The following is a 27,566-nucleotide window of genomic DNA, read 5'->3' on the forward strand; positions in this document are numbered from 1 at the left end:
CTGCCCCCTACACCACTCTCTCAGCCACAAATTAATGTGCCTGATCATGCTATTCTTGCACTCGTTAGCACATGGCACAGGCAGCAATCATGAGATTACTACCCTGGAGGTCCTGCTTTTCAGCTTCCTACCCAACTCCCTGAATTCTCTCTTCAGGACCTCCTCCTTTTTTCTACCTATGTCATTGGTACCAATGTGTACCAAGACTTCTGGCTGTTCACCCTCTCCCTTCAGAAATTCATCAGTGCTACTCCATTGAGAGTAGGGATCGGTCTAGGACAGTTGCTGTTTTTCATATACACGCAGTGGCCACTTTATTAGGTACAGGAGTTAAACGCAGTATGGTGTTCTGCAGTAGCTCATCCACTTCAAGGTATTATATATTGTATGTTCAGACATGCTCTTCTGCACACCACTATTGTAATGCATGGTTATTTGAGTTAGTCACCTCCTGTCAGCTTGAACCAGTCTGGCTATACTCCTCTGACCTCTCTCATTAAGACGTGCTTTCACTCACGGAACTGCCACTCACTGGATGTCTTTTGTCTATCACACCATTTTCTGTAAGCTTTAGAGAATATTGTTTGAAAATCCCAGGAGATCAGTTTCAGACCACCCCATCTGGCACCGACAATCACTCCACGGTCAAAGTCACTTGTATTACATTTCTTTCCTATTTCTTCCCTATTCTGATGTTTGGTCTGAACAACAATTGAACCTCTTGACCATATCTGCATGCTTTTATGCATTGAGTTGCTGCCACATGATTGCTTGATTAGATAACGAGCAGGAATACAGGTGTGCCTAATAAACTAGCCACTGAGTGTATGTAAATGACTGAGAATATCTGTGGTCTGATAAGTAATTTTGCTGACGGTGAAGACTGGTGGAGTTGTAGATAGATAGGTTGGTTGTCTAACAATCAGCTGGAAAGTTGACAGAATTGTGCCTGAGGGGATTTAACCTAGGGACTATAAGATGATGCACTTTGGTTGTCTAATACTGATTGCACATGTACAGCAAATGGCAGGGACCTTAGAAATGTTGATGTACAGAGGAATCTTGAGGTGCAAGTTCATAGCTCCCTGAAAATGGTGATACAGGTGGATAGGGTAATGATGAAAGCATATACCTTGCTTGCCTTCATAGGCAGGGGCATTTAGTATCAGGGATGCAGCGTACATGACTTTAGTTAGGACACAGTTGGAATGTTTTATTTGCATTTCTGGTCATCGCACTATAGAAAGCAATGTGGTAACACAGGAAAGAATGCTGATGAGGTTCACCATGGCGTTACCTGGAATTGAGGCTTTATTCAACTTGGGGCAGAGCTTACGGAATTTTATAAAATTATGAAAGGTATAGGAAGGATAGATAGTCTTTTTCCAAGGGTAGATGAATGTATTCAACCAATTTCCCCCGGGATTAATAAAGTATGACTATGACTATGTAAAACTTGAGGAGTCTAAAACTGGAGGTTATAGCTTTAAGGTGAGAGGGGAAATATTTAAAGGAGATTTGAGGGACATACAGCGTGGATGGTATATGGAGCAAGCTGCCAAAGAAGGTGGTAAAGGCAGGTAACATTGCAGCATTTAAAAAAAATATTTGGGCACATACATGGATTGGAAACAAATAGAGAGAAATGAGTCAAATGCAGGATACTGGGATTTGGTAATGGGTATCTCAGTTGGCATGGATAAGTCAGGATGAAGTGTCTGTTTCTGTTCTGTATGAGTCTATGTCTCTGACTTTCTTTTCTTTATTCCTAGGACCAAGAATGGTGTCCATGTACAGAGTGACAAGCTAACTGTTACAACTCCTGTTCTGCTGTGGGTAAAGGTATGGATTAGGCATTAGTCACTTGCACTTGAAGAATATACTGTAGCTGTGTTGGTGTTGGATACATTTGTGTATAAAAGCAATTTGGATATTAGCTTCTTGTATGATCTGTCAGAATGTCTATTTATTTTTAGTAGCTGGAGAATATAACACAGCTTAATGTTCTGCTGAGGTATCTATTTTTACTCACGGGATTTGGAGAACAAACCTCATAAGCACGTGATGTCAGCCAGCTTCTTGCTTAAAGTGATTTGTTTCCTTTGGCAGATCCTTGCTGTGTTGTAGTTGTACAATGATACTTAGAAATTGAACAGGGTTATTGTAATGCATGATTTCAATTTCCCTAATAGAGATTGGAACTTCTTTGGTGTAAGAAGTTTAGAAGGGCCAGAATTTGTTAGGTGCAACAGAAGGGTTTCTTAAATCGTGATGCGGATAGCCCAACAAGTGGAGGGGCCATTCTGGATCTGGTGTTGGGTAAAGAGTCTGGCCAGGTGACTGACCTTTCAGTTGTAGAACAGTTAAGGAAAATGATCACAACTCCTTACGTTTAAAGATCGCTATGGACAAGAATACATTTGGACCTTGTGGGAGAGTATTAAATTGGAGCAGGATAAATTTTGATAATATTAGGCAGCAACTAGGGACAGTTGATTGGGAACAGTTGTGTTTGGGCAAATCAAAGGCCACAGTCCACGTGGCCAGCAAAGTCTCTAGTCCCACTACGCTGAGCACTGGTGCTCCCCATGGTTGTGTGCTCAGCCCACTGCTGTTCACACTGCTGATGGATAACTGTGTCACAGGATTCAGCTCAAACCATGTCAAAAAGTTTGTGGTTGACACAACAGTGGTTGGCCTCATCAAGAATGATGACAAAGCGGAGTACAGAGAGGCAGTAGAGTGGCTAGTGAATTGGTGTGAGAAGAACAACCTAAGCCTGAATATGGAAAAAACTAGGAAATTATTGTGGACTACAGGAAGGTGCAGATAAACCATCTCCATCTGTGAATATATGGCACCTCCGTAGAGAGGGTTATGTGCACCAAGTTCCTGGGAATTCACATCATGAATGACTTCACCTGGTCCCGTAATATTGCCTCCCTGAACAAGAAGGCACAGTAATGCCTCCACTTCCTAAGAAGATTGAGACAAGCAAGGCTCCCCTTCCCCATCTTAACTGCATTTTACATGAGCACCATTGAGAGCGTTCTGACAAGTAGCATCTCCACTTGGTATAGGAGCAGCTGAGCATTGGACTGGAAGACCCTACATAGGACTGTGAGAACAGCTGAGAGGTTCATGGGGATCTCTCCTCCATCTATTGAGGACATATATCACGATGCTGAAGACATAGGGCCCTTAGTATTTTTAAGGATCCCACCAATCCATCCAGCATCTTCTGACTTTCTTCCATCAGGCAGGAGACCCCGAAGCATAAAAACAAGAATGGCCAGGATGAGAAACAGTTTCTTCCCCCAGACCGTTAGGCTTCTGAACTCCCTGCTGCATCATATTCGAAGTGTCACTGGTTAATCTGTTCTGTACCTTACAATATTTAATATTAATGCAGTTTAGTTTGTTATTTATGTGTGATTCATCTAGATTTTATCTTTACCTTCATAAGTTATTGTGTGTAATGTGTACTACTATGCTTTACCTGTTGATCCATTTCTATATACATTGTATTGTTATATATGTTATATAGATGCATGTAGTTAAATGACAATAAACTTGACTGAAGACCAACTCCTCAGTATAGGACAATTACATTCCATAAGAAGGAAGGACAAGGATGGCAAGGTCAAGGAACCTTGGATGTCATGAAAGGTGGTGAATTTAGTCAAGAAGGAAGGGAAACATATGTAAGGTTTAGAAAGCTAAGATAAAAAAGAGCCCTTGAGGATTATATTAAAAAAAGCCAGAAAAGAACTCAAAGCAATTAGGAAACCAAGAGGGGTCATGAAAAGTCCTTGACAAGTCGGATTAAAGGGAATTTCAAGGAATTTTATACACACCTCAAAAACAAGAGGATAACTAGGAGGAAACGTGCTTGGAGGGAGAGGATGTGGTGAGGTCCTAAATGAGTAATTTGCATCAGTATTGACAAAGAAGGAGAACATAGAGGATAGAAAGATCGGTGTAGAGGGTGCTAATCTGCTAGGGGTTTTTGAGATAAAGAAAGATGTAGTATGTGGTCTCTTAAAGAAGATTAAAGTGGATAATTCCCAGGGCCTATGGGACAGACCCCAGGTTGTTGGGAGAAGTAAGAGATGAGATTGCTGGGGGCTTGACCAATATCTTCATATCCTCTCTAATAGCAGGCGAAGTCCTGGAGAACTGGTGAGTAGCTGGTGTTGTTCCATTATTCAAGCAGGAAAACGGGGAATATCCTGGAAACTAGATTGGTGAGTCTTGTGTCAGTGGTAGGGAAGTTACTGGGGAGGATTCTTAGTGATGGGATTTATGAACAATTGGAAAATCATGGCCTAATTATGAAGTCAGCATGGCTTTGTATAGAGAAAGTCATGTTTTACTTATGAGTTCCTTAAGGAGGTGACAGAGATGATTGATGAAGGCAGAGCAGTTGTTGTTGTATACATGATTTTAGTAAGGCTTTTGACAATGTCTGTCATATGAGTCTTGTCCAGAAGATTAAGATGCATAGGATCATTGGTGAATTGACCATTTGGATTCAGAATTGGCTTGCCATAAGGGTAGTGGTCACTGGGATTTGCTCTAGATGGAGGTCTGTGGCTAGTGGTGTTCTGCAGGGATTGATATTGGCAGGTTTCCCCCGCCATCCAATGGTAGAGCGTTCCTATGAAACGGTTCATAAGTTGGAATGTCATACAGCCGGAATGTAGAAAGACCCTAATGGGAGTTATCTACAGGCCCCCAAACAGTAGTCTGGATGTAGGGTGTAAGTTGAATCAAGAGTTAAAATTGGCATGTCACAAAGGTAATGCTACAGTTGTTATGGAGGACTTCAACATGCAGGTAGACTGGAGGAGTCAGGTTGGTACTGGACCCTGAAAAAGGGAGTTTGTGGAGTTCCTCCGAGATGGATTCTTAGAACAGCTTGTACTGGAGCCTACCAGAGAGAACGCAGTTTTAGATGTAGTGTTGTGCGATGAACTGGATTTGATCAGGGACCTCGAGGTAAAGGAGCCATTAGGAGGTAGTGACCATAATATAATAAGTTTTAATCTACAATTTGAGAGGGAGAAGGGAAACTCGGAAGTGTCAGTATTACAGTTGAACAAAGGGAACTATGGTGCTATGAGGGAGGAGCAGGCCAAAGTTCAATGGAACAAGACCCTAGCAGGATGACAGTGGAACAGCAATGGCAAGTGTTTCTGGGAATAATGCGGAAGGTGCAGGATCAGTTCATTCCAAAGAGGAAGCAAGATCCTAAGAGGAGTAAGGGGAGGCCGTGGCTGACAAGGGAAGTAATGGACGGTATAAAACTAAAAGAGAGGAAATATAACATAGCAAAGACGAGTGGGAAGCCGGATGATTGGGAGACTTTTAAAGAGCAACAGAAGGTAACTAAAAAGGCAATATGTGGAGAAAAAATGAGGTACGAAGGTAAACTAGCCAAGAATATAAAGGAGGATAGTAAAAGCTTCTTTAGGTATGTGAAAAGGAAAAAAATAGTTAAGACCAAAATTGGTCCTTGAAGACAGAAGCGGGTGAATTTATTATGGGGAACAAGGAAATGGCAGATGAGTTGAACAGGTACTTTGGATCTGTCTTCACTAGGGAAGACACAAACAATCTCCCAGATGTAATAGTGGCCAAAGGACCTAGGATAATGGATGAATTGAAGGAAATTTATATTAGGCAGGACATGGTGTTGGATAGGCTGTGGGTCTGAAGGCTGATAAGTCCCCGGGACCTGATGGTCTGCATCCCAGGGTACTTAAGGAGGTGGCTTTAGAAATCGTGGACGCATTGGTAATCATTTTCCAATGTTCTATAGATTCAGGATCGGTTCCTGTGGATTGGAGGGTGGTTAATGTTGTCTCTCTCTTCAAGAAGGGAGGAAGAGAGAAAACAGGGAATTATAGACCGGTTAGCCTGATGTCGGTGGTGGGAAAGATGCTGGAGTCAATTATAAAAGATGAAATTACGACACATCTGGATATTAGTAACAGGATTGGTCTGAGTCAGCATGGATTTATGAAGGGGAAATCGTGCTTGACTAATCTTCTGGAATTTTTTGAGGATGTAACTATGAAAATGGACAAGGGAAAGCCAGTGGATGTGGTGTACCTGGACTTTCAGAAAGCCTTTGATAAAGTCCCACATAGGAGATTAGTGGGCAAAATTAGGGCACATGGTATTGGGGGCAGAGTACTGACATGGATTGAAAATTGGCTGGCGGACAGAAAACAAAGAGTAGCGATTAACGGGTCCCTTTCAGAATGGCAGGCGGTGACCAGTGGGGTACCGCAGGGCTCAGTGCTGGGACCGCAGCTGTTTACAATATATGTTGATGATTTAGATGAGGGAATTAAAAGTAACATTAGCAAATTTGCTGATGACGCAAAGCTGGGTGGCAGTGTGAAATGTGAGGAGGATGTTATGAGAATGCAGGGTGACTTGGACAGGCTGGGTGATTGGGCAGATGCATGGCAGATACAGTTTAATGTGGATAAATGTGAGGTTATCCACTTTGGTAGTAAGAACAGGAAGGCAGATTATTATCTAAATGGAGTCAAATTAGGAAAAGGGGAAGCACAGCGAGATCTAGGTGTTCTTGTACATCAATCACTGAAAACAAGCATGTAAATACAGCAGGCAGTGAAGAAAGCTAATGGCATGCTGGCCTTCATAACAGGGGGAATTGAGTATAAGAGCAAAGAGGTCCTTCTGCAGCTATACAGGGCCCTGGTGAGACCACACCTGGAATACTGTGTGCAGTTTTGGTCTCCAAATTTGAGGAAGGACATTCTTGCTATTGAGGGAGTGCAGGGTTGGTTCACAAGGTTAATTCCCGGGATGGCGGGACTGTCATATGTCGAAAGATTGGAGCGACTGGGCTTGTCTACTCTGGAATTAGAAAGCTGAGAGGGGATCTTATTGAAATATATAAGATTATTAAGGGATTGGACACACTGCAGGCAGGAAGCATGTTCCCGCTGATGGGTGAGTCCAGAACCAGAGGCCACAGTTTAAGAATTAGGGGTAGGCCATTTAGAACAGAGTTGAGGAAAAACTTTTTCACCCAGAGAGTGGTGGATATATGGAATGCTCTGCCCCAGAAGGCTGTGGGTGCTAAGTCTCTGGATGCTTTCAAGAAAGAGATGGATAGAGCTCTTAAAGATAGTGGAATCAAAGGTTATGGGGATAGGGCAGGAACTGGATACTGATAGTGGATGATCAGCCATGATCACAGTGAATGGCGGTGCTGGCTCGAAGGGCCGAATGGCCTACTCCTGCACCTATTGTCTGTTGTCTATTGTCTAAAGCGAAGAAGCAATTACCATTTATTTATATGGGAAAATTCTGTGAACATTCGCAGACCCAAAAATAACCTACCAAATCATGCCAAATAACACATAAAACCTAAAATAACTGTAACATATAGTAAAAGCAGGAATGATATGATAAATACACAGCCTATATAAAGTAGAAATACTTTTCCACAATCATTGCCTGAACTGTTCTCCATAGCGAAAATCTCATGCAAGTGCCGTCGGCAAAAACACGGCGCAAGCGCTCTCCAGTAACCTTTAAGCTATGAAGCTGCCAAATCATACCAAATAACACATAAAAATACACAGCCGATATAAAGTAAAAATAATGTATGTACAATGTAGTATCACTTACCGGAATTGGGACAGCGTCGAGCACACTGATGATGGTGTGTTAGGCTGAGTTGGAGTTTGGGGTAGTGCAGTGGCCCCCACCCTCTGGGCAGCGACCTGATACATTGCCGCGAAGTATGCAGGGGTCCAACGGTAGCTGGGAGGCACACAGCACATCTTTAAGAAAAAAGCCGAAATAAACAAGCTAATTAATTAGGTGCCGCCCGGCACATAATTAATTAGCATGTTTATTTCGTTTTTTTTCTTAAAGATGTGCTGTGTGCCTCCCGGCTACCGCTGCATTCTCCGCGAATCGGTATCGGTCCGCTGCCTGGGGTTTGGGGTGGTAGGACACTGAGGTGTCATCTCATCGTCATCTGTTTCCATTAGAGCAGGCAGGTCATCTCCTTCTATCTCTGCCTGCCTCGATGTCGTAGGTCGAGGTTCGTCGTCTGCTGTGGCTGATGTGGAAGGCTTGCTTGACTGCTGAGCCTCGTGCGTTTTTCTATCATACAGTTCTTTGTAAGCACTCAAACCATCCTGCAAATATCCCCTAAACCTATGTACCCTTTCAAAATTAAGGTCGTACTTTATCATCACTCGTTCGGTTTTGATTGTTATTCTTTCCTCTTCCAATTGCATCAGCTCTTCATCTATCAGTTCTTGGTCATGGGATGCCAAAACCTCTTCAACATCATCTTCGTCAGCTTCCACAAGCCAAACTCACTTAGTCCTTATTTCGTTCACCACGATCGACATGCTTAATTATGTCTAGTTTTACGCTAAGTGTAACACCCTTACGAGCTCTTTCAGGCTTTTCCGATACCTTAGGATTCATCTTGCAAATGGCTGCTCACAGGCACGTGTTTAAGCAATGCCAGCGAGGATGCTGTTCCGAATCCGGGGGAGAGCGGCTGCTCGGGGTGTGTGCGGCGAGCTGCTTTTATCGCGTGCTGATTTTTTTTGCGCGCTGATTTTTTTATCGCGCGCTGCTTTTTTCATAACAGTGAAAACACCTTCTGTTAGTGAAAACAGGGTATTAATGTAGGTCTTTCGTAACAGTGAGGTTTCGTAAGCGGGGGACACCTGGACTGTATAAATGACCTAAATGAAAATGTAGGTGGGTGGATTAGTAAGAAAGTAAGCTTGGAAATTATACGAAGATTGGTGGTGTTTTGGATAGCATGGAAGACTCACAGACGGTACAATAGGATATAGATTCTTTGCATATATGGGTGGAGGATTAGCAGACGGAGTTTAACTTGGTCAAATATGAAGTGTGGCACCTTGGTAGATCAAATGTAGAGAGACAGCGCACTGTTAATGGCAAGACTCTTAGCAGTGATGATGAGCTGGGGGATATTAAGGTCCCTATTCATAGCTCCCTGAAAGTGGCTGCACAGATTGATAAGATGGTAAAGAAGGAATGTGGCGTGTTTACTTAGCGAAATTAAGATGAAGAGCCGAGAAGTCATGTTACAGCTTTTTGAAATTGCTGGAATTTCATTGATATACTGTTATGTTGAAACTGCTTATAATATTGGATAAATAAAAAAGATCAGGATAATCGTATCAAACAATAAAACCCTAAAGGATTAATTACAGACTGTGCTTATTATCCTGCTGAATACAAATATCCTCTGTATTTTTCAGGCATTGGATTTACTCTTGGACAGGATGAAAGCTGCAAACCTTGATTTTTCAAAGTTGAAGTCTTTGTCTGGTTCTGGTCAAGTAAGTGATGATAATTGTTTGAATTGGGAATTGAGTAAAGAAATCGAATGTTTCTTTCTGGGGAATGCCAACTACAATCACTTATTATTTTCTTCACAGCAACATGGCAGTGTTTATTGGAAGGAGGGAGCCAATCAGACCTTGAAAAACATGCCTGCTGACCTTTCCCTGCACCAGATATTGGAGGTGAGGGTTGGAGGAACTTTGCATAATATAGCAATAGAAGGCTTTAGAATATAAAATCATGTTTTGGATTTTGTGCTTATCCCACAGAGTCAGATGGTAGAACCCTGACCTTGTGCTGAGCTGCATTAAATGCTCAGTATATCCATGGAGGCCTAATGGTTACTGTGATGCTATTACAGCTCAGAGCATCGAAAATCAAAATTCAATTCCAGTCCCATCCTAGAGGAGTCTGTATGTTCTGTATGTACAGCTCAGAGCATCGGAAATCAGAGTTCAATTCCAGTCCCATCCTGGAGGAGTCTGTATGTTCTCCCTGTGACCAGATGGGTTTCCCCTGGGTGCTCCAGTTTCCTCCCACAGTCCAAAGATGTACTGGTTACAAATCCAAGTTCAAGTTCAGTTTATCGCCATTCAACTGTACACACGTATGCTACAAGTCAATGTTTCTCTGGACCAAGGTGCACAACACAGTACATTCATATATAACTCACACATGCAACACATAAGGTAATATTACCACAAGTAAATTAACAAATAATGTGCATTTATGACAAAAGTTTAAAAAGTAAACAGCATAACGGTACTGGCATTTCATACATGATAATTGTAAATTGTCCTTTGATTAGGCTAAGGTTTAACTGGTTGATTCTGGGCAAGCAGCTCGTTGGGCCTGAAGGGCCTGTTCTGCACTGCACCCTAAATCAATAAATAATGAATAAAAATATATTCATTTTCATTACAGGCAGCTAAAGGTAAAAGATAAAGATAAGGTTAGCTTCATTTGTCACACGTACATCAAAACATACAGTGAAATATGTCATTTTGGCAATGAGCAATGCAGTCCAAGGGTGGGTGGGGTGGGGTGTGGCCTGCAAGTGTCGCCATGCTTAAGGACCAACATAGGATGTCCACAACTTACTGACCCTAACTGTATGTCTTTGGAATGTGGGTGGGAATTGGAGCATCATGAGGAAACCAACGCAATTGTGGGGAGACCTTTCAGACAGTGGTGGGAATTGAACCCCTATCGCTGGTGCTGTAAAGCTTTGCAGGAACTGCTGTGCTACCATGCCTGGAAGCAGGCAGTGTGACTGAGTTTCTCTTCTATTCCTCTGCTTTATGGAAAATTAGCACAAGTGTTCTCATCCTGAGTTCCTCAGAGTTGGAAGTAAACTGTCTGAGAGACAACATTAAAGGAATAAAAGGATAAAATTCTAGAAATACTCGGTAATTCTGATAGTACCTGTAGAGAAACAGCCTCAGTGTTCTGGGCTTATATATGAAGGTTGTGGAAGTCTGTTAAGTCACTGTTGTCAGGAGAGTAGGCAGGTCAGTTGATAGAAATCTTGAAATGATTATCAATCGGTGATTAAACATTTAAAAAATCATGACTTAACGTGAGCATTCCTTAAATAATAGATGTTTTCTCCTTCCAGTCCAGCTTCTCAGTTAAGGATTCTCCTGTCTGGATGGACTCCAGTACTACTGAAGAATGCCTCCAACTAGAGAAGTGTGTTGGAGGACCACAGAAGCTGGCTGACATCACTGGATCACGTGCTTATGAGGTTTGTTCTCCAAATCCCGTGAGTAAAAATTGATACCTCAGCAGAATATTGAGCTGTGTTGTATTCTCCAGCTACTAAAAATAAACAGACATTCTGACAGATCATACAGATTTACTTCCTACAAATGTTGTTTAAAAATAATTACTTCAAGAATTTGAGAGGATTTTTTGTATTCCTTGCTAAGAACGTGAATGTGAATTCTGGCAACTTCTTAGAGGCTGCAATTGAGAAAAATGAGAGATACCAGAAGGTCCTGAACTTGGTAGGATGATATAAAATATTACACTGAGATATTATTAATATTGTTTTAATAGTAAGGTAAATATCTTTAGACATTGTGGCCGTGTACTCCACAAATGCTGGATCATTCACTGTTGTCCATGCATCCCAAAGTATAAGACCATAAGGCATAGGAACAGAATTAGGCCATTCGGCCCATTGAGCTTGCTGCACTGTTCCATCCTGGCTCATTTATTTTCCCTCTCAACACCATGCTCCTGCATTCTGTCCGTAAACTTTGCCACCTTTACTAACTCAGAAACTATCTGGAACAAGACACCCACATTAAGATTATTGTGGAATGCTTTTCCTTTTTTTGGAAGCTGTTGAGTAAATGAACAGACGAAATGTACAAATACGTGTCACACGAACAAGAGATTTCTGTACTTTGATGTTTGATCATCTATATGCAAATTTGATTAGACTTTATTACGATGTCAAAATAAGGCTCTCTCTCCCTTCAGTTTTGTATGGGCGCCAGGTAGCAGTAAGTGTGATGCTATTATAGCTCAGGACGTCAGAGATCGTAGTTAAATTCCAGTGGCATCTGTAAGCAGTCTGTACTTCCTCCCCATGGAATGTGTGGGCTTTCTCCAGTTACCTCCCACATTCCAAAGGCATACCGTTTAGTAGGTGAATTGGTCATTGTAAATTGTCCCGTGATGAGGCTAGGGTTAAGGTGGGGTTTGCTGGCACCGCAGCTGGAAGGGCCTACCTCAATAAATAAATAAACTCTGAACAAATTGAGCATTGTTCATTCACGAAGGGGTAGCCAGTGTTGTTCCATTGTTTGGGAGCAGCAAATGTTTAAAGAAATTATAAAGTGGTGAATCAGTGTTATTGGAGAAGATTCCTAGTGACAGGATGTACTTTCATTTAGAAAAGCACGGACTTATTAGGGATAGTCAACGTGGATTTATATGGTGAAGGTCCTGTCTCACAATGAAGGTATGGCAATGGATATTATTTATATCAGGGGTTCCCAGCCTGGGGTCCATGGACCCCTTGCTTCATGGTGTTGGTCCGTGGTATCAAAAAGGTTGGGAATCCCTGGTCTACATGGACTTCAAAAAACCACTTGACAAGGTTCCTCATGCAAAAGATTCACAAGATTAAGTAATTGACATCAATTGAATTTCTTTCTATAAGTGCTGCCTGAACCCCATATTCAGTTATTCTGTAGGTCTATTTGCATAGATGTCATAAGGTTTAATTGTAACAACCACATTAACTATAGAAATGCAATAGTCTTAATAAATAGCTACAGTAGTATATTCAATTTTGTGCTAGATATTCCTGACAGAATATTCTTCCATTGCTTCAACTGCAGACCAATTTCAGAAAAACTAGACATGCAAAACTATCTTTAAAGCTCCGTGTTCGCCATGATGCGGAACTTTTCTTCCGCCGTCTCCGTCTCCGAGCCTACTTCTTCGGCAAGGACTCTTCCACCCCCACCGATGACCCCTTCTCCCGTCTTCAACCCTCCTCTTCTTCATGGACACCCCACTCTGGTCTTCTGCCTGCTCTGGATCTCTTTATTGCCAACTGCCGACGGGACATCAACCGTCTCGACTTCACCGCACCTTGTCCCCATTCCAACCTCACTCCTTCGGAACGCTCTGCTCTCCACTCCCTCCGCACTAATCCTAACCTTACTATTAAACCCGCTGATAAAGGGGGTGCTGTTGTAGTCTGGTGTACTGACCTCTACCTTGCCGAGGCACAGCGACAACTCGCGGATACCTCCTCTTATTTACCCCTCGATCATGACCCCACTAAGGAGCACCAGGCCATTGTCTCCCACACTATCAACGACTTTATCCGCTCAGGGGATCTCCCATCCACTGCTACCAACCTTATAGTTCCCACACCCCGCACTTCCTGTTTCTACCTCCTACCCAAGATCCACAAACCTGCCTGTCCTGGCCGACCTATTGTCTCAGCTTGCTCCTGCCCCACCGAACTCGTTTCTGCATACCTCGACACTGTTTTATCACCCCTTGTTCAATCCCTTCCGACCTATGTTCGTGACACTTCTCACGCTCTTAAACTTTTCGATGATTTTAAGTTCCCTGGCCCCCACCGCTTTATTTTCACCTTGGATGTCCAGTCCCTATATACTTCCATCCCCCATCAGGAAGGTCTCAAAGCTCTACGCTTCTTTTTGGATTCCAGACCTAATCAGTTCCCCTCTACCACCACTCTGCTCCGTCTAGCAGAATTAGTCCTTACTCTTAATAATTTCTCCTTTTGCTCCTCCCATTTCCTCCAAACTAAAGGTGTAGCTATGGGCACCCGTATGGGTCCTAGCTATGCCTGCCTTTTTGTTGGGTTTGTGGAACAATCTATGTTCCGTGCCTATTCTGGTATCTGTCCCCCACTTTTCCTTCGCTACATCGACGACTGCATTGGCGCTGCTTCCTGCACGCATGCAGAACTCGTTGACTTTATTAACTTTGCCTCCAACTTTCACCCTGCCCTCAAGTTTACCTGGTCCATTTCCGACACCTCCCTCCCCTTTCTAGATCTTTCTGTCTCTGTCTCTGGAGACAGCTTATCCACTGATGTCTACTATAAGCCTACTGACTCTCACAGCTATCTGGACTATTCCTCTTCTCACCCTGTCTCTTGCAAAAACGCCATCCCCTTCTCGCAATTCCTCCGTCTCCGCCGCATCTGCTCTCAGGATGAGGCTTTTCATTCTAGGACGAGGGAGATGTCTTCACTTTTTAAAGAAAGGGGCTTCCCTTCCTCCACTATCAACTCTGCTCTTAAACGCATCTCCCCCATTTCACGTACATCTGCTCTCACTCCATCCTCCCACCACCCCACTAGGAATAGGGTTCCCCTGGTCCTCACCTACCACCCCACCAGCCTCCGGGTCCAACATATTATTCTCCGTAACTTCCGCCACCTCCAACGGGATCCCACCACTAAGCATATCTTTCCCTCCCCCCCTCTCTCTGCATTCCGCAGGGATCGCTCCCTACACAACTCCCTTGTCCATTCGTCCCCCCCATCCCTCCCCACTGATCTCCCTCCTGGCACTTATCCGTGTAAGCGGAACAAGTGCTACACATGCCCTTACACTTCCTCCCTTACCACCATTCAGGGCCCCAAACAGTCCTTCCAGGTGAGGCATCACTTCACCTGTGAGTCGACTGGGGTGATATACTGCGTCCGGTGCTCCCGATGTGGCCTTTTATATATTGGTGAGACCCGACGCAGACTGGGAGACCGCTTCGCTGAACATCTACGCTCTGTCCGCCAGAGAAAGCAGGATCTCCCAGTGGCCACACATTTTAATTCCACATCCCATTTCCATTCTGACATGTCTATCCACGGCCTCCTCTATTGTAAAGATGAAGCCACACTCAGGTTGGAGGAACAACACCTTATATTCCGTATGGGTAGCCTCCAACCTGATGGCATGAACATTGACTTCTCTAACTTCCGCTAGGCCCCACCTCCCCCTCGTACCCCATCTGTTACTCTTTTTTATGCACACATTCTTTCTCTCACTCTCCTTTTTCTCCCTCTGTCCCTCTGAATATACCTCTTGCCCATCCTCTGGGTCACCCCCCCCCCGTCTTTCTTCCCGGACCTCCTGTCCCATGATCCTCTCGTATCCCCTTCTGCCTATCACCTGTCCAGCTCTCGGCTCCATCCCTCCCCCTCCTGTCTTCTCCTTCATTTTGCATCTCCCCCTCCCCCTCCAGCTTTCAAATCCCTTACTCACTCTTCCTTCAGTTAGTCCTGACGAAGGGTCTCGCCCTGAAACGTCAACTGCGCCTCTTCCTATAGATGCTGCCTGGCCTGCTGCGTTCACCAGCAACTTTGATGTGTATCTTTAAAGCTCGTTAAGTATTTAATCACAGTTGAATTTACTAGAGTTAATAGGCTTTAAATTGAAGCTTGCTATTGGAGCACCCTTTGTGTGTAGGTAAAAATAGCAGGACAATATAACCAGAAATCAAAAATACTGCAATATGAAGAATCCTGAGGTGTTGGAAACTGCTCAGGCCACATCCCTTCAGGAGACAAAAAAACATCAGAACTGGGAAAGTGACTGAGTAGTTTAGCAGATTTCTGTTGGCACATTCTGCTCTGAAGCAAGTGTAGGTGTCAAATCATTATCAGTAGTTACTGATGATTAAATATTTAAACTGAAATTGTGTCAGATTAGGCTTTGCTTCATTTTATCATCTGAAATGCTAATGAATATTTGCGTTAAGTTTGTTTTTGGTCACTTTTTAAACACTTGTGTGTTTTACCCCACACAGCGTTTCACAGGAAACCAAATTGCAAAGATCAACAAGAAGAATCCTGAAGAATACAAGAAAACAGAGGTATTTTGACAGAAACATAGAGATAAAAAAGAATATTGCTATTTAAGACTGATAGAAAGTGGGCTTTGGGATTAATGAAGTTAGAATCAGAATCAAGTTTATTATCATTGGCATACGTTGTGAAATTTGCTGTTATCTGGTGGCAGTACAGTGCAAGATATAAAACATTACTGTGAGTTACATTAAGAAATATACAAAAATATAAATAAATGCAAATTAGAACAAAAGAGAGGCAGTGTTGGTGGTTTGTTCAGAAATCTGATGGCGAAGGTGAAGAAGCTGTTTCTAAAATGTTGAATGTGTGTCTTCAGGCTGCTGTATCCATCCCTGATGTTAGCAATGAGAAGAGGGCATGATGCTGGGGGCCTTAACAATGGATGCCTCCTTCTTGAGACATTGCTTATTGAAGATGTCCTTGATAGTGGGGAGACTAGTGTCCGCGATGGAACTGACTGAGTTTACAATTTACTGCAGCTTTTTCTGATCCTGTGCATTGGCACCTTCGTACCAGATGGTCATGCAACCATCGAGAATACTTCCCACAGTACATAGAAATTTTCTGGAGTCTTTGGTGACATACCAAATCTCCTCAAACTCCTAGTGGTATGCCTTCTTCATAATTGCATCAATATAATGGGCCCAGGATAACTCTTCAGAGACATTGAAGTAGTTGCAAAATCCAAAGTATTGAGACACAGCGCAGTAGCTTTGGACTCGGTAGTAAATGCTTATTGTCATTAATGAGTGTTGTGAAACAGTGTAATTGCTCAACCGGCAGTGTCAGCAATAGATTAGTTAATAGTAGTCTTGTCTCTGAGTCAGGAAGGATTGAAACTCCAGAGACTCGAGAAGAAAATTTCTATGCTGGCAGCTGTCACTCTTCCTTCAGAAGTGACATCTTCTGGATGATGACTATGGTGGTATCATCTGTGAACTTGCAGATGGAGTTAGAGCAGGATCTGGCCACGCAGTTGCGAGTGTACAAGGAGTGAAGTAGCGGGGCTGAGGCCGCAGCTTTGTAGGGCGCTAGTGTTGAGAACAATCGTGGCAAAAGATTGTTACCTATCCTTACTGATTGTGGTCTGTTGGTTAGGAAATCATGGATCCTGTTTACAAAGGGACATTTGATGTATGATGAGAGATAAAGTAGATTAGGTCTGTATCAGGCCTTTACAAGAATAAAGCTGATCCCATTGATATGTGCAGAATTCTTAACAGGCTTGATAAGATGGTGGAAGATGTTTCACCTGAATTTGATGCATCAAACTTAGAGTCATAATTTCAGATTAATTATAGATTGGCCATTCATGACAGAAATGGAGATTCCCTTCCCTTTCTCTTATCGTATTTCTTATCATATTTGTTTCCTCTCCAGCTCTTTACCTTTTTTTACCCACCTGGCTTCTCCTTATCACTGTCTAGCTATCCTCCTTCCCTCTTTCTTTCCAGTCCTGATGAAAGGTTCTGGCCCGAAACATCGGCTCTTTATTCATTTCCATAGATGCTGCCTGACCTGCTGAGTTCCTCCAGCGTGTTGTGTGTGTTGCTCTGGATTTCCAGCATCTACAGAATTTCTCTTGTTTATGTATTTCTTAATTCTGGAATGATGAATATTTAGAATTCACTGTCCAAGAAGGCAGTGGAGGCTCAGTCTTTGAATACATTCAAGACTGATCAATGGATTTTTAGAAACTAATTGACTTGAGGATTACAGTGTTAGTGCAAGAAAATTTTGATGAGGACTGAATGGCCTTTTTTTTGTTTCTATTTCTTTGTTTTTTGTGTTATGAAACAAGAACATAGGAGCAGGCAAGATGGGCTGAATGGTCTATTCCTGTTTCTCTTGCTTACATTTTTATGTTAATGTGAACATACATGAAAGCAAAACCTTCTTTTTGTTACAGAGCATTTTGACAGATATTTGATACACACTGTTCTTCTGGTCTTTCAGCCACCATTTGCAGGAAAGTTTTTTCAGGCAAGGAACGAGCAACGGGTTAATTGTGACTGCATCTATAACTTTAGACCGTAACACCTTGGAGCAGATAGGAATAATAGGCCATTCAGTCTATTGATCGTGGCTGATTTATTATTCTCCTCAACCTCATTCTCCTGCCTTCTTCCCGTAATCTTTGATACCCTTACTAATCAACAACCCATCAACCTCTGCTTTAAATATACCCAATGACTTGGCTTCCACAGCTGTCTGTGGCAATTAATTTCATAGATTTACCACCCTCTGACTAGAGAAATTCCTCCTAATCTCTGTTCTAAAGGGATGCTCTTCAATTCTGAGGCTGTGCTCTCTGGTCCTAGACTTCCCCACTGTTAGAAGCATCCTCTGAATGTCCTCTTTATCAAAGTTCAATAGGTTTAACCTATCAAGGTTCAAGGTTCAATATTCAATAGGTTTCAATGAGTCCCCGCCCCCCCCATTCTAAATTCCGACACGTACAGGTCCAGAGTCGTCAAACACTCCTCATACGTTAACCCTTTCATTCCCAGGATCATTCTCATGAACGTCATCTGGACCCTCTCCAATGCCAGCACATCCTTTATTAGATAAGGGGCCCAAAGCTTCTCACAATACTCCAAATGCATTCTGACCAATGCCTGAGAAAGCCTCAGCGATACATCCTTACTTTAACAAAACACTTATTATATTACTTTAACAAACTGCTGAGAGGAAATATTCCTTTCTACGATTTACAATCCCTATACATTGGTAATGGATTTTACATAAAGTTTTTCTGAAGGTTTCTGTTGGAATCCAACTTCAGTTTATCTTCAGGTCCTTTATTGCTTTATATGGATTCTTGCTGTTGGACTTAATTATTTGCAAGGTACTCGTTCTTTTCAATGACACCAGTGAAGATTCTGCTTACCAATATTCTGTGACAACCATCAAGTGTAAAATTTACAAAATAGTCTTGTCAGATGTCAAGGGATTGTAAATAATTCAGCACTTAATTTGTTTTCTTACGCAGTCCTTTGGGGTTGAGGCTGCTCACAGGAGCTAAAATGTACAAGTTATTTCCCCGGCATAAAATTGTCTTCTTTTTATGCAATCTCTTGGGACAGAACGGGGAAAACTTGTCCCTATTCTAGTTCTCGTGATTGTGAGGTGGCTGACGAGGTGCAAATTGGATCCATAGGCTATGCTGGAGGTGGAGAAGGAGGTGGATAGTGGGTATACCATAAAACATATGAGCAGTATTAAGTCATTCGGCTTATTGAGTTTGCCCCGCCATTCTATCATGGCCGATTTATTATCCATCTCAACCTCATTTTCCTGTCTTCCTGTAACCTTTATCACCCTTATTAATTAAGAGTTTATCAAACAACACTTTAAATAGTCCTGACGAAGGGTCTCGGCCTGAAACGTCGACTGTAACTCTTCCTAGAGATGCTGCCTGGCCTGCTGCGTCCACCAGCAACTTTGATGTGCGTTGCTTTAAATATTCCTAGTGTTTTGAATTCCACAGATTCACTACCTGTAGCTAAAGAAATTCCTCCTTATCTCTGTTCTAAAGGCATGTCCTTCTATTCTGAGGTTGTGCCCTCTGATCCGAGACTCTCCCACAGCAGGAAGCATTTTTTCCGTGTCCACTCTATCTAGGCCTTTCAATATTTGATAGGTGGGTAGCTAGTTTGACATGCATTCTCCTTCGGCCTTTATGGCTGTGCTCCTGATGAATGGACCAGAGGCTGTCAGTGCTATCCATCTTGTTCTCCTTCAGTTTTAGTGGTCATGCATCAAGTGGGAAGGTGCATTGCTTTCATGGGGGCTTCTGCTATCCGTCTCGTGCAGGAGCTCTGTGTTTTGCACCTTTTTAAGAAGCCTGGGGTTAGGCATGACGTCTGCTACATCAGTGGTCCCCAACCACTGGGCCGCGAGGAAACGATATGATTTGGTGATATGAAACGATATGAGTCAGCTGCACCTTTCCTCATTCCCTGTCACACACTGTTGAACTTGAACACCCCCCCCCACCCCACCCCGGTTGGCCGGTCCGCAAGAATATCAATATTAAACCGGTCTGTGGTGCAAAAAGGTTGGGGACCCCTGTGCTACATGATGGCATATAGGCAGCGTTCGTAACCAGCAGGAAAATCTAAAGCTGTCTCAATCTCAGTGCAGACTGGTGACAAGCAATCTTATAACATTATACAAATACTTGTCTCTGCTTTTTCACTGGGTATACTGCATCTTGCAAAGAAGTTTTCTGCTGGAGTGAAGCTGCTTTGCAAGACTAAAGGGCACCTATTTAAACCTGCATTGCCTCCTCACCCACTTCATTTACATCAGTCTCAGTCACAGTATGCAAATGACTCTGAGTCTGCAGGCGTTATTCAAGTTTCCATGGAGCTGATAAGAGACAGGCCTTAAGCTCGTCATCCACTTCCTAACATTACTCTTCAACAATGTGGGTCTATAATGGAACTCTTAGACTGCTTCCAATATCTTTGGAGTCATTTCTCAGCAGACTGTGACAATAAATTGTGACACTCCATGAGTGCAATTACTCATTCTTTGTCCACATGAGGAAAAGGTTTGAATATCGAAACTTCAGGCTTGACACAGAACTTGAGGCCTACAAAGCAATGCTGCATAGATGAGTCAAAAAAAAATGTCAGATGGAATACAGTGTCGGGAAGTATATGGTCGTGCACTTTGGTAGAAGAAATGAAAGGGTTGACTCTTTTCTAAATTGAGAGAAAATACAAAAAACTGAGGCACAAAGGGACTTTGGAGGCCTTGTGCAGGATTCCCTAAAGGTTAATTTGTAGGTAGAGTCTGTGGTGAGGGAGGCAAATGCAATATTAGTATTCATTTCAAAAGGACTAGAATATAAAAGCAAGGATTTAATGTTGAGACTTTATAAAGCACCAGTGAGGCCTCACTTGGAGTATTATGAGCAGTTTTGGGTCCCGTATCTCAGAAAAGATATGCTAAAACTGGAGAGGGTTCAAAGGAGGTCCACAAAAATGATTCCAGGATTGAATGACTTGTCATATGAAGAGTGTCTGGGTCTGTATTCACTGGAATTCAGAAGAATGAGGGTGACCTCATTGAAAACTAACAAATGGTGAAAGGCCTTCATAGAGTGGATGTGGAGAGGATGTTTCCTATTGTGGGAGAGGACCAGAGGACACAGCCTCAGAACATCCTGTTAGAATGGAGATGAGGAGGAATTTCTTTAGCCAGAGTGTGGTGAATCTATGGAATTCTTTGCCACAGGTAGCTGTGGAGGCCAGGACTTTATGTATATTTAAGGCAGAGGTTGATAGGTTCTTGATTGTGCAGGGCATGAAGGGATATGGGCAGAAGGTAGGAAATCGAGGCTGAGGGGGAAAATTGGATCAGCCATGGTGAAGTGGTGGAGTGGACTCGATGGGCCAAATGGCTGAATGCTACTCCTATGTCTAATGGTCTTATGGTAACAACAAAGCACTGGAGAGGTAGCAGCATCAGCAGAATCCTCCAAATATGCCAATATCTTCTCCATTGCAAATATCCTCAGTGTCACTAAAACCTAATAATAAGGAGCAAGAATTCTGAGATTATGATCTGGGCAGATCTGCCTCAGCTCCATTTTCCTCAGATATGTCTGTCATTTCTCCCAACGGCCATAAATCTGTCCACCTCTCTTTTGAATTAACTTATTCACTGAACTTCCATCGTGCTCCGGGGTACAGAATTTGACAGAATCTAGCACCTGACAGAATCTAGTGTCCCGCTCCCTCCGGATGAACCGGACCTGGTGGCATTGAGATTCATCGTCACTGAGGAGAACGTTAGAAGGGCCTTCCTGAAGACAAGGAAGGCGATGGGCCCAGATGGCGTCCCGGGACGGGTTCTCCGGGCCTGTGCAAGCAAGCTTGCTGGAGTGTTTGCTGACATCTTCAACTGCTCCTTGCTTCAGTCTAAGATCCCCTCGAGTTTTAAGAAGGCAATGATAATCCCAGTGCCGAAGAAGAGCAAGGTGGCATGCCTGAATGACTATCGACCTGTGGCTCTGACATCAATTGCTATGAAGTGCTTCAAGAGATTGGTTATGGCACACATCAATCACAGCCTACCGATCAACCTCGACGCTTTGCAATTCGCCTACCAGAGCAACAGGTTAACGGCAGATGCCATCTCTCTGGCCTTACATTTCTCCTTAGAACACTTGGAGAATAAAGACGCATACGTAAGGCTCCTTTTCATTGACTACAGCTCTGCCTTTAATACCATCATTCCAAATAAACTGATTCCTAAGCTCCGGAGCCTGGGCCTTAGCACTCAGATCTGCAGCTGGATCTTCAACTTCCTCACAGACAGGACCCAGGCTGTAAAAATAGGGGACAGGGTCTCCTCTACAATCACTCTGAGCACCGGTGCCCCACAAGGCTGTGTACTCAGCCCCCTGCTGTACTCACTGTACACCCATGATTGTGTAGCCAAGTTTCCATCGAACTCAATATATAAGTTTGCTGATGACACAACAATTGTAGGCCATATCTTGGGTAATGATGAGTTTAAGTACAGAGAGGAAATCAAGAACCTGGTGGCATGGTGAACAGACAACAATTTATCCCTCAACATCAGCAAGACGAAGGAATTGGTTACTGACTTCAGAAGGAGTAGCGGACCGCACGACCCAATTTACATCGGTGGTGCGCAAGTAGAACAGGTCAAAAGCTTTAAGTTCCTCAGGGTCAATAACACAAATGACCTGACTTGGTCCAACCAAGCAGAGTTCACTGCCAACAAGGCCCATCAGCGCCTTTACTTCCTGAGAAAACTGAAGAAATTTGGCCTGTCCCCTAAAACCCACACTAATTTTTATAGATGCACCGTAGAAAGCATTCTTTTAGGGTGCATCACAACCCGGTATGGAAGTTGTCCTGTACAAGACCGAAAGAAGCTGCAGAAGATCATGAACACGGCGCAGCACATCACACAAACCAATCTTCCATCCTCACACTTTACACTGCACGCTGTCGGAGCAGGGCTGCCAGGATAATCAAGGACACGACCCACCCAGCCAACACACTTTTCGTCCCTCTTCCCTCCGGGAGAAGGTTCAGGAGCTTGAAGACTCGTACGGCCAGATTTGGGAACAGCTTCTTTCCAACTGTGATAAGACTGCTGAGCGGATCCTGACCCAGATCTGGGCCGTACCCTCCAAATATCCGGACCTGCCTCTCGTTTTTTTTGCACTACCTTACTTACCATTCTTCTATTTTCTATTTATGATTTATAATTTAAATTTTTAATATTTACTAATTTTTACTATTTTTAATATTTTTAAATGTTTACTATTTGTAATCCAGGGAGCGGGAAGCGCGGAATCAAACATCGCTATGATGATTGTACGTTCTAGTATCAATTGTTTGGCGACAATAAGGTATAAAGTATAAAGTACCTTGTATAAATTCACTCGTGACACCACTGTTGTTGGTAGAAACTCAGATGGTGATGAAGGGGCATATAGGAGCAAGATAAATCAGCTGGTTATGTGGTGTCGCAACAACAACCTTGCACTCAACATCAGGAAGACCAAGAAGTTGATTGTGGACTTCAGGTGGGGAAGTCATGAGAACACACACCAATCCTTCTAGAGGGGTCCTTCAGCGGTCAAAAGGGCGAGCAGGTTCGAGGTCCTGGCTGTCAAATTCTTTGAGGGTTTATTCTAGGCCCAATATGTTGATGGAATTGCAATGAAGACACACCAGCAGCTATACTTCATTTAGTGTTTGAGGAGATTTGGTATGTCACCAAAGACTCTAGTAAATTCTTGCACGTAGATGTGCAAAAAATAGATTAAAAAAAGAAGTGAAGTAGCATTCATGGGTTCGATGTCCGTTAAGAAATCGGTTGGCAGAGGGGAAGAAGCTGTTCCTGAATTGTTGAGTGTGTGCCTTCAGGATTCTGTATCTCCTTCGTGACGGTAACAATGAGAATGTCCTGGGTGGTGCGGGTCCTTGAAGCTGGAGGCCACCTTCCTGAGACATCACTCCTTGGAGATGTCCTGGATACTATGGAGGCTAGTGCTGACAAATTTTACAACTTTCTGCAGCTGACTCTGTAGGCATGATTAGCAATCTGTCTTTATTTATTCTAGTATTTAACATTTGCAGAAAAGAAGGCAATCATATGGCCTAACTGATCTTTGCTGCTTGAATGCTCCACAGTGACCTGCTCTCTCATTATTTTATCATACTCCATTAACATATCTCTGACTCCAAATGAATGTATCAAGCCATTACCAGTAATTTGCATTGATCAGCATTCACTAATGATTTGATCCTACTTTGAGTTGGTGAAATGTTAGGTAACAAAATAGAGAAATTAGATTTCATCAAACTTGAATGTTTTAAAAATTGACGAACAGGAATTTGGGATTGAAAAAGAACCTGCAGCCAGTGTAGTAATTATAACTTTGGCCTTGACCATCAAAGCAGAATTAGGCCAATCAACCCACTGAGTCTACTCCACCTTTCTATCATGGCTGATTTATTATCACCCTTAACCCCATTCTCCTACCTTTACCCCGTATCCTTTGACACCTTTACTAATCAAGAACCTGTCAACTTTCACTTTCAATATACCCAATGACTTGGCCACTGCAGATGACTGTGGCAATAAGTTCCATAGATTCACCATGTCTGGGTAAAAGAAGAATCCTCCTCATCGTTGTTCTAGTGGGATGTCCTTGTATTCTGAGGCTGTGTCTTCTGGTCCTGGTCTCCTCCACTATATGAAAGATCCTCTCCATGTCCTCTCAATTTTGGCCTGTCAATAGACCTGCTGAGCTCCTCCAGCATTTTATATGTGTTCCTTTCAATGTTCAATAGGTTCAAAGAGGTTATCTCCCCCCCCTCTCTCCCCCCCCCCCATTCTGCTAAACTCCGGTAAGTACAGGCCCAGAGCCATACATTAACCCGTTCATTTCTGGGATTATTCTCATGATTCGCCTTTGGACGCTCTCAATGACAGCACTTCCTTTCTTAGATAAGGGGCTCAAAACTGCTCAGCATGTTCCAAGTGTGGTCTGACCAATACCTTATAAAGTTTCAGCATAATATCCTTGCTTTTATGTTTTAGTCCTTTCGAAATGAAGGGAGTGAATTGACTGAGGAAAGTATTTCATATCTCCACCATCATTTAAAACGATGCAGATTGTTTTCAGTGGTTTGCTTTATGCTGTTATTTCTGATCATTCTGGTCATTGACCCAGATTGAATGTAAGCTGAGAAAATGATTTTAATGCCTGTTTCTCAATGGTCTGTGAACACTGGCCTTCTTTCTTTCCAGAGAATCTCTCTAGTCAGCAGCTTTATTGCTTCCCTGTTTCTTGGAAACTATGCAGCAATCGATTATAGTGATGGTAAGTACTTTCTCTCACAGATCAGTTGTTTAAATTACTCCCATCATTTGAGCAGTTGAAGTTTGATTAAATGAAAAAGCCCTAAATGTATTTAGAGCAGGAATGAATCATTTGGACCAGCATTGAAATGAGTCTATCACTTACTGATCTTCAGCATGTCAAGTCGAGCTTGTTATTATATGCACAAGTATGGTGCAGTACAAGTGCAGTGAAAATCTTTCTGGTAGCTGTATCAAAGGTACATGCCTAGATTCAGACAGTACATTGAATGAGTAAGAACATAAGAAATAGGAGCAGGAGTCGGCCATCCGGCCCATCGAGCCTGCTTCGCCATTCAATAAGATCATGGCTGATCTGGCCATGGACTCATCTCCACCTACCTGCCTTTTCCCCATAATCCTTAATACTATGTAAAAATCTATCCAAGCTTGAATGATGCGTAAAATTATGCAAAACAATGAAGTATAAAGGACAAGATGTATAACACAATCAGCGTCAAGTTTGTGGGCTGAAGTGTTCTGTTGCTGAGGTAGGATTAGGGTTGTTGAGGTCAGTTCAAGAACCTGATGATTCTGAGAAAGTAACTACTCTTGGGCCTGGTTGTGCGAGTTCTGCCTCAATCATATGCAGTCAGTAAGAAATGAACATAGAACGTAGAACAGTACAGCACAGTACAAGCCCTTCAGCCCATGATGTTGTGTTGACCTTTTAACCTGCTCCATGATCAATCTAGCTTTTCTCACCCACATAACCCTCCATTTTCCTTTTAGCTGTATGCCTATTCTGAAGCCTCTGTCGGTCAGAGTTGACCATGGATATTGTGTCCTAGCTGTCTAGATATGCAAGCCTGCGCAGTACGATATGGAGAGCAAACTGTTGCCCATGTAGCAAGCACCTCCTCCCCAAGCATCTGATGAACCCAAAGGAATGGCAGAGACCGATACTGTTTGGTACCAGTTGCGTCGCAGGAATTGCCAGTCAACATTGAACTCAATGTAGGACTGCCTGAGGGACTCCAGCTCTGGATTTTTCCTTCTGGGTTTACTCCCGAAGCCTTCCCCGTGAGAGGATATAGCCGCAAAGCAGCAGAGGTTTGAGATCAGAGTTTTCCTTCTCCTAGACAGGCACCCATGGCTGACGAGCCCCATCTGCACGAAGTGACTGGTTTTAAGGCGCCAGTAACCCGCCTATTAAGTGTATCTTAAATGTTGCTAATGCATCTACTTCTACCACCCCCCCCCCGCCCCCGGCAGCGTGTCCTTGCACCCACCACTCTCTGTGTAACAAAAATTCTCCATCTGACGTTCCTCCCCCCGCCCCCCCCAATACTTCAATCACATTAAAATTATGTTCTCTTACATTAGCCATTTTCACCCCAAGGAAAAGGCGCTGGCTGTCCACTCTGTCAATCTTGTACACCTCTATCAATATTTTTAATTTGAATAAAATAAACAATTATTGTACTTAGCAAGGATTCTGTAATAATTTGGAAATAATTTAGATTTATTGTGTGCCACCAGGTATTTACATCAATCTGTATTCCCTTTGATTTGACAATATCCTAATTTCTGAAAACAGGTTAATGCCCATTTAGTTTGTTTAACATAGCATTAGGTCGTGGACTGTTAGGATGGGAAACAGCTTTTCTCCCCCTGGCCGTGAGACTACTGAACTCCCTGCCACCACCCAGATCTCATCACCTATGAAGTGCCAATTATGACATAAATGCATCTTATTATTTGTTAATTTATTTTGTGTCGTGTGTGAGTTATATATATTGTGTTATGCACATTGGTGTGGAGCAGCGATTCCCAACCTGGGATCTACTGACCACTCAGTTAATGGTAAAGCTCCATGGCATAAAAAAGGTTGGGAATCTCTGGACTGGAGGAACATTGTTTCATTTAGTGGTACACAGATCTATGGTTGAATTAACAATAAACTTGCATTTGAACTTGTCTACAACTTATCATTGGGAAGTCATAGGCAGATACAAGAACAATTGAAGTGACCTAGTTATATTTCTTTTCAACATTGTAAGTGTCCCAGGGTGAGGATAATTTGGAAGTTAAATAGTTATTATCCAGTTGACATAATAATTTAAAAAAAAAGGTGACTGATATGGAAGTGGAAGTGGTAGTGAAGATCACACTTTATCTATCTAACTCTTACTTATTCACTCATGTGGCAGTTTGTCACATCCTTTCTGCTTTTTTTCTCGCTAGGTTCTGGTATGAACTTGATGGATATCCATACACACACGTGGTCACAGCAGTGTCTTGATGCTTGTGCTCCTGGTCTGAAGGAAAAGCTTGGTGTCCCACTGCCATCGCACTCTGTACTGGTATGCATTTGTGAAAATTTTAATACACTCTGTATACAGCACCATTATAAGTTGTTTTAAGATAACCGCAG

The 27,566-nt window shown here is 42.9% G+C and overlaps 1 protein-coding gene across 6 annotated transcripts in view; it reads left to right on the forward strand.

Annotated features, from left to right (window-relative positions):
* Positions 1-27,566, forward strand: part of xylb (xylulokinase homolog (H. influenzae)) — a 337,542-nt gene that overhangs the window by 34,943 nt on the left and 275,033 nt on the right. For all 6 annotated transcript variants that reach the window (XR_010017455.1, XR_010017457.1, XR_010017456.1 and 3 more), the window contains 7 exons: positions 1,773-1,842; positions 9,309-9,389; positions 9,489-9,575; positions 11,012-11,140; positions 15,706-15,771; positions 25,079-25,151; positions 27,377-27,495. Coding sequence is in view for 3 of the 6 variants with exons in the window: in XM_063044483.1 (XP_062900553.1) it covers positions 1,773-1,842; positions 9,309-9,389; positions 9,489-9,575; positions 11,012-11,140; positions 15,706-15,771; positions 25,079-25,151; positions 27,377-27,495 (625 nt within the window). In the remaining 3 variants the exon portion in view is untranslated. The remainder of the gene's footprint in view (positions 1-1,772; positions 1,843-9,308; positions 9,390-9,488; positions 9,576-11,011; positions 11,141-15,705; positions 15,772-25,078; positions 25,152-27,376; positions 27,496-27,566) is intronic.

This window comes from Mobula hypostoma, chromosome 3, assembly GCF_963921235.1.
Source record: "Mobula hypostoma chromosome 3, sMobHyp1.1, whole genome shotgun sequence".
NCBI classification, from domain to species: domain Eukaryota; kingdom Metazoa; phylum Chordata; class Chondrichthyes; order Myliobatiformes; family Myliobatidae; genus Mobula; species Mobula hypostoma.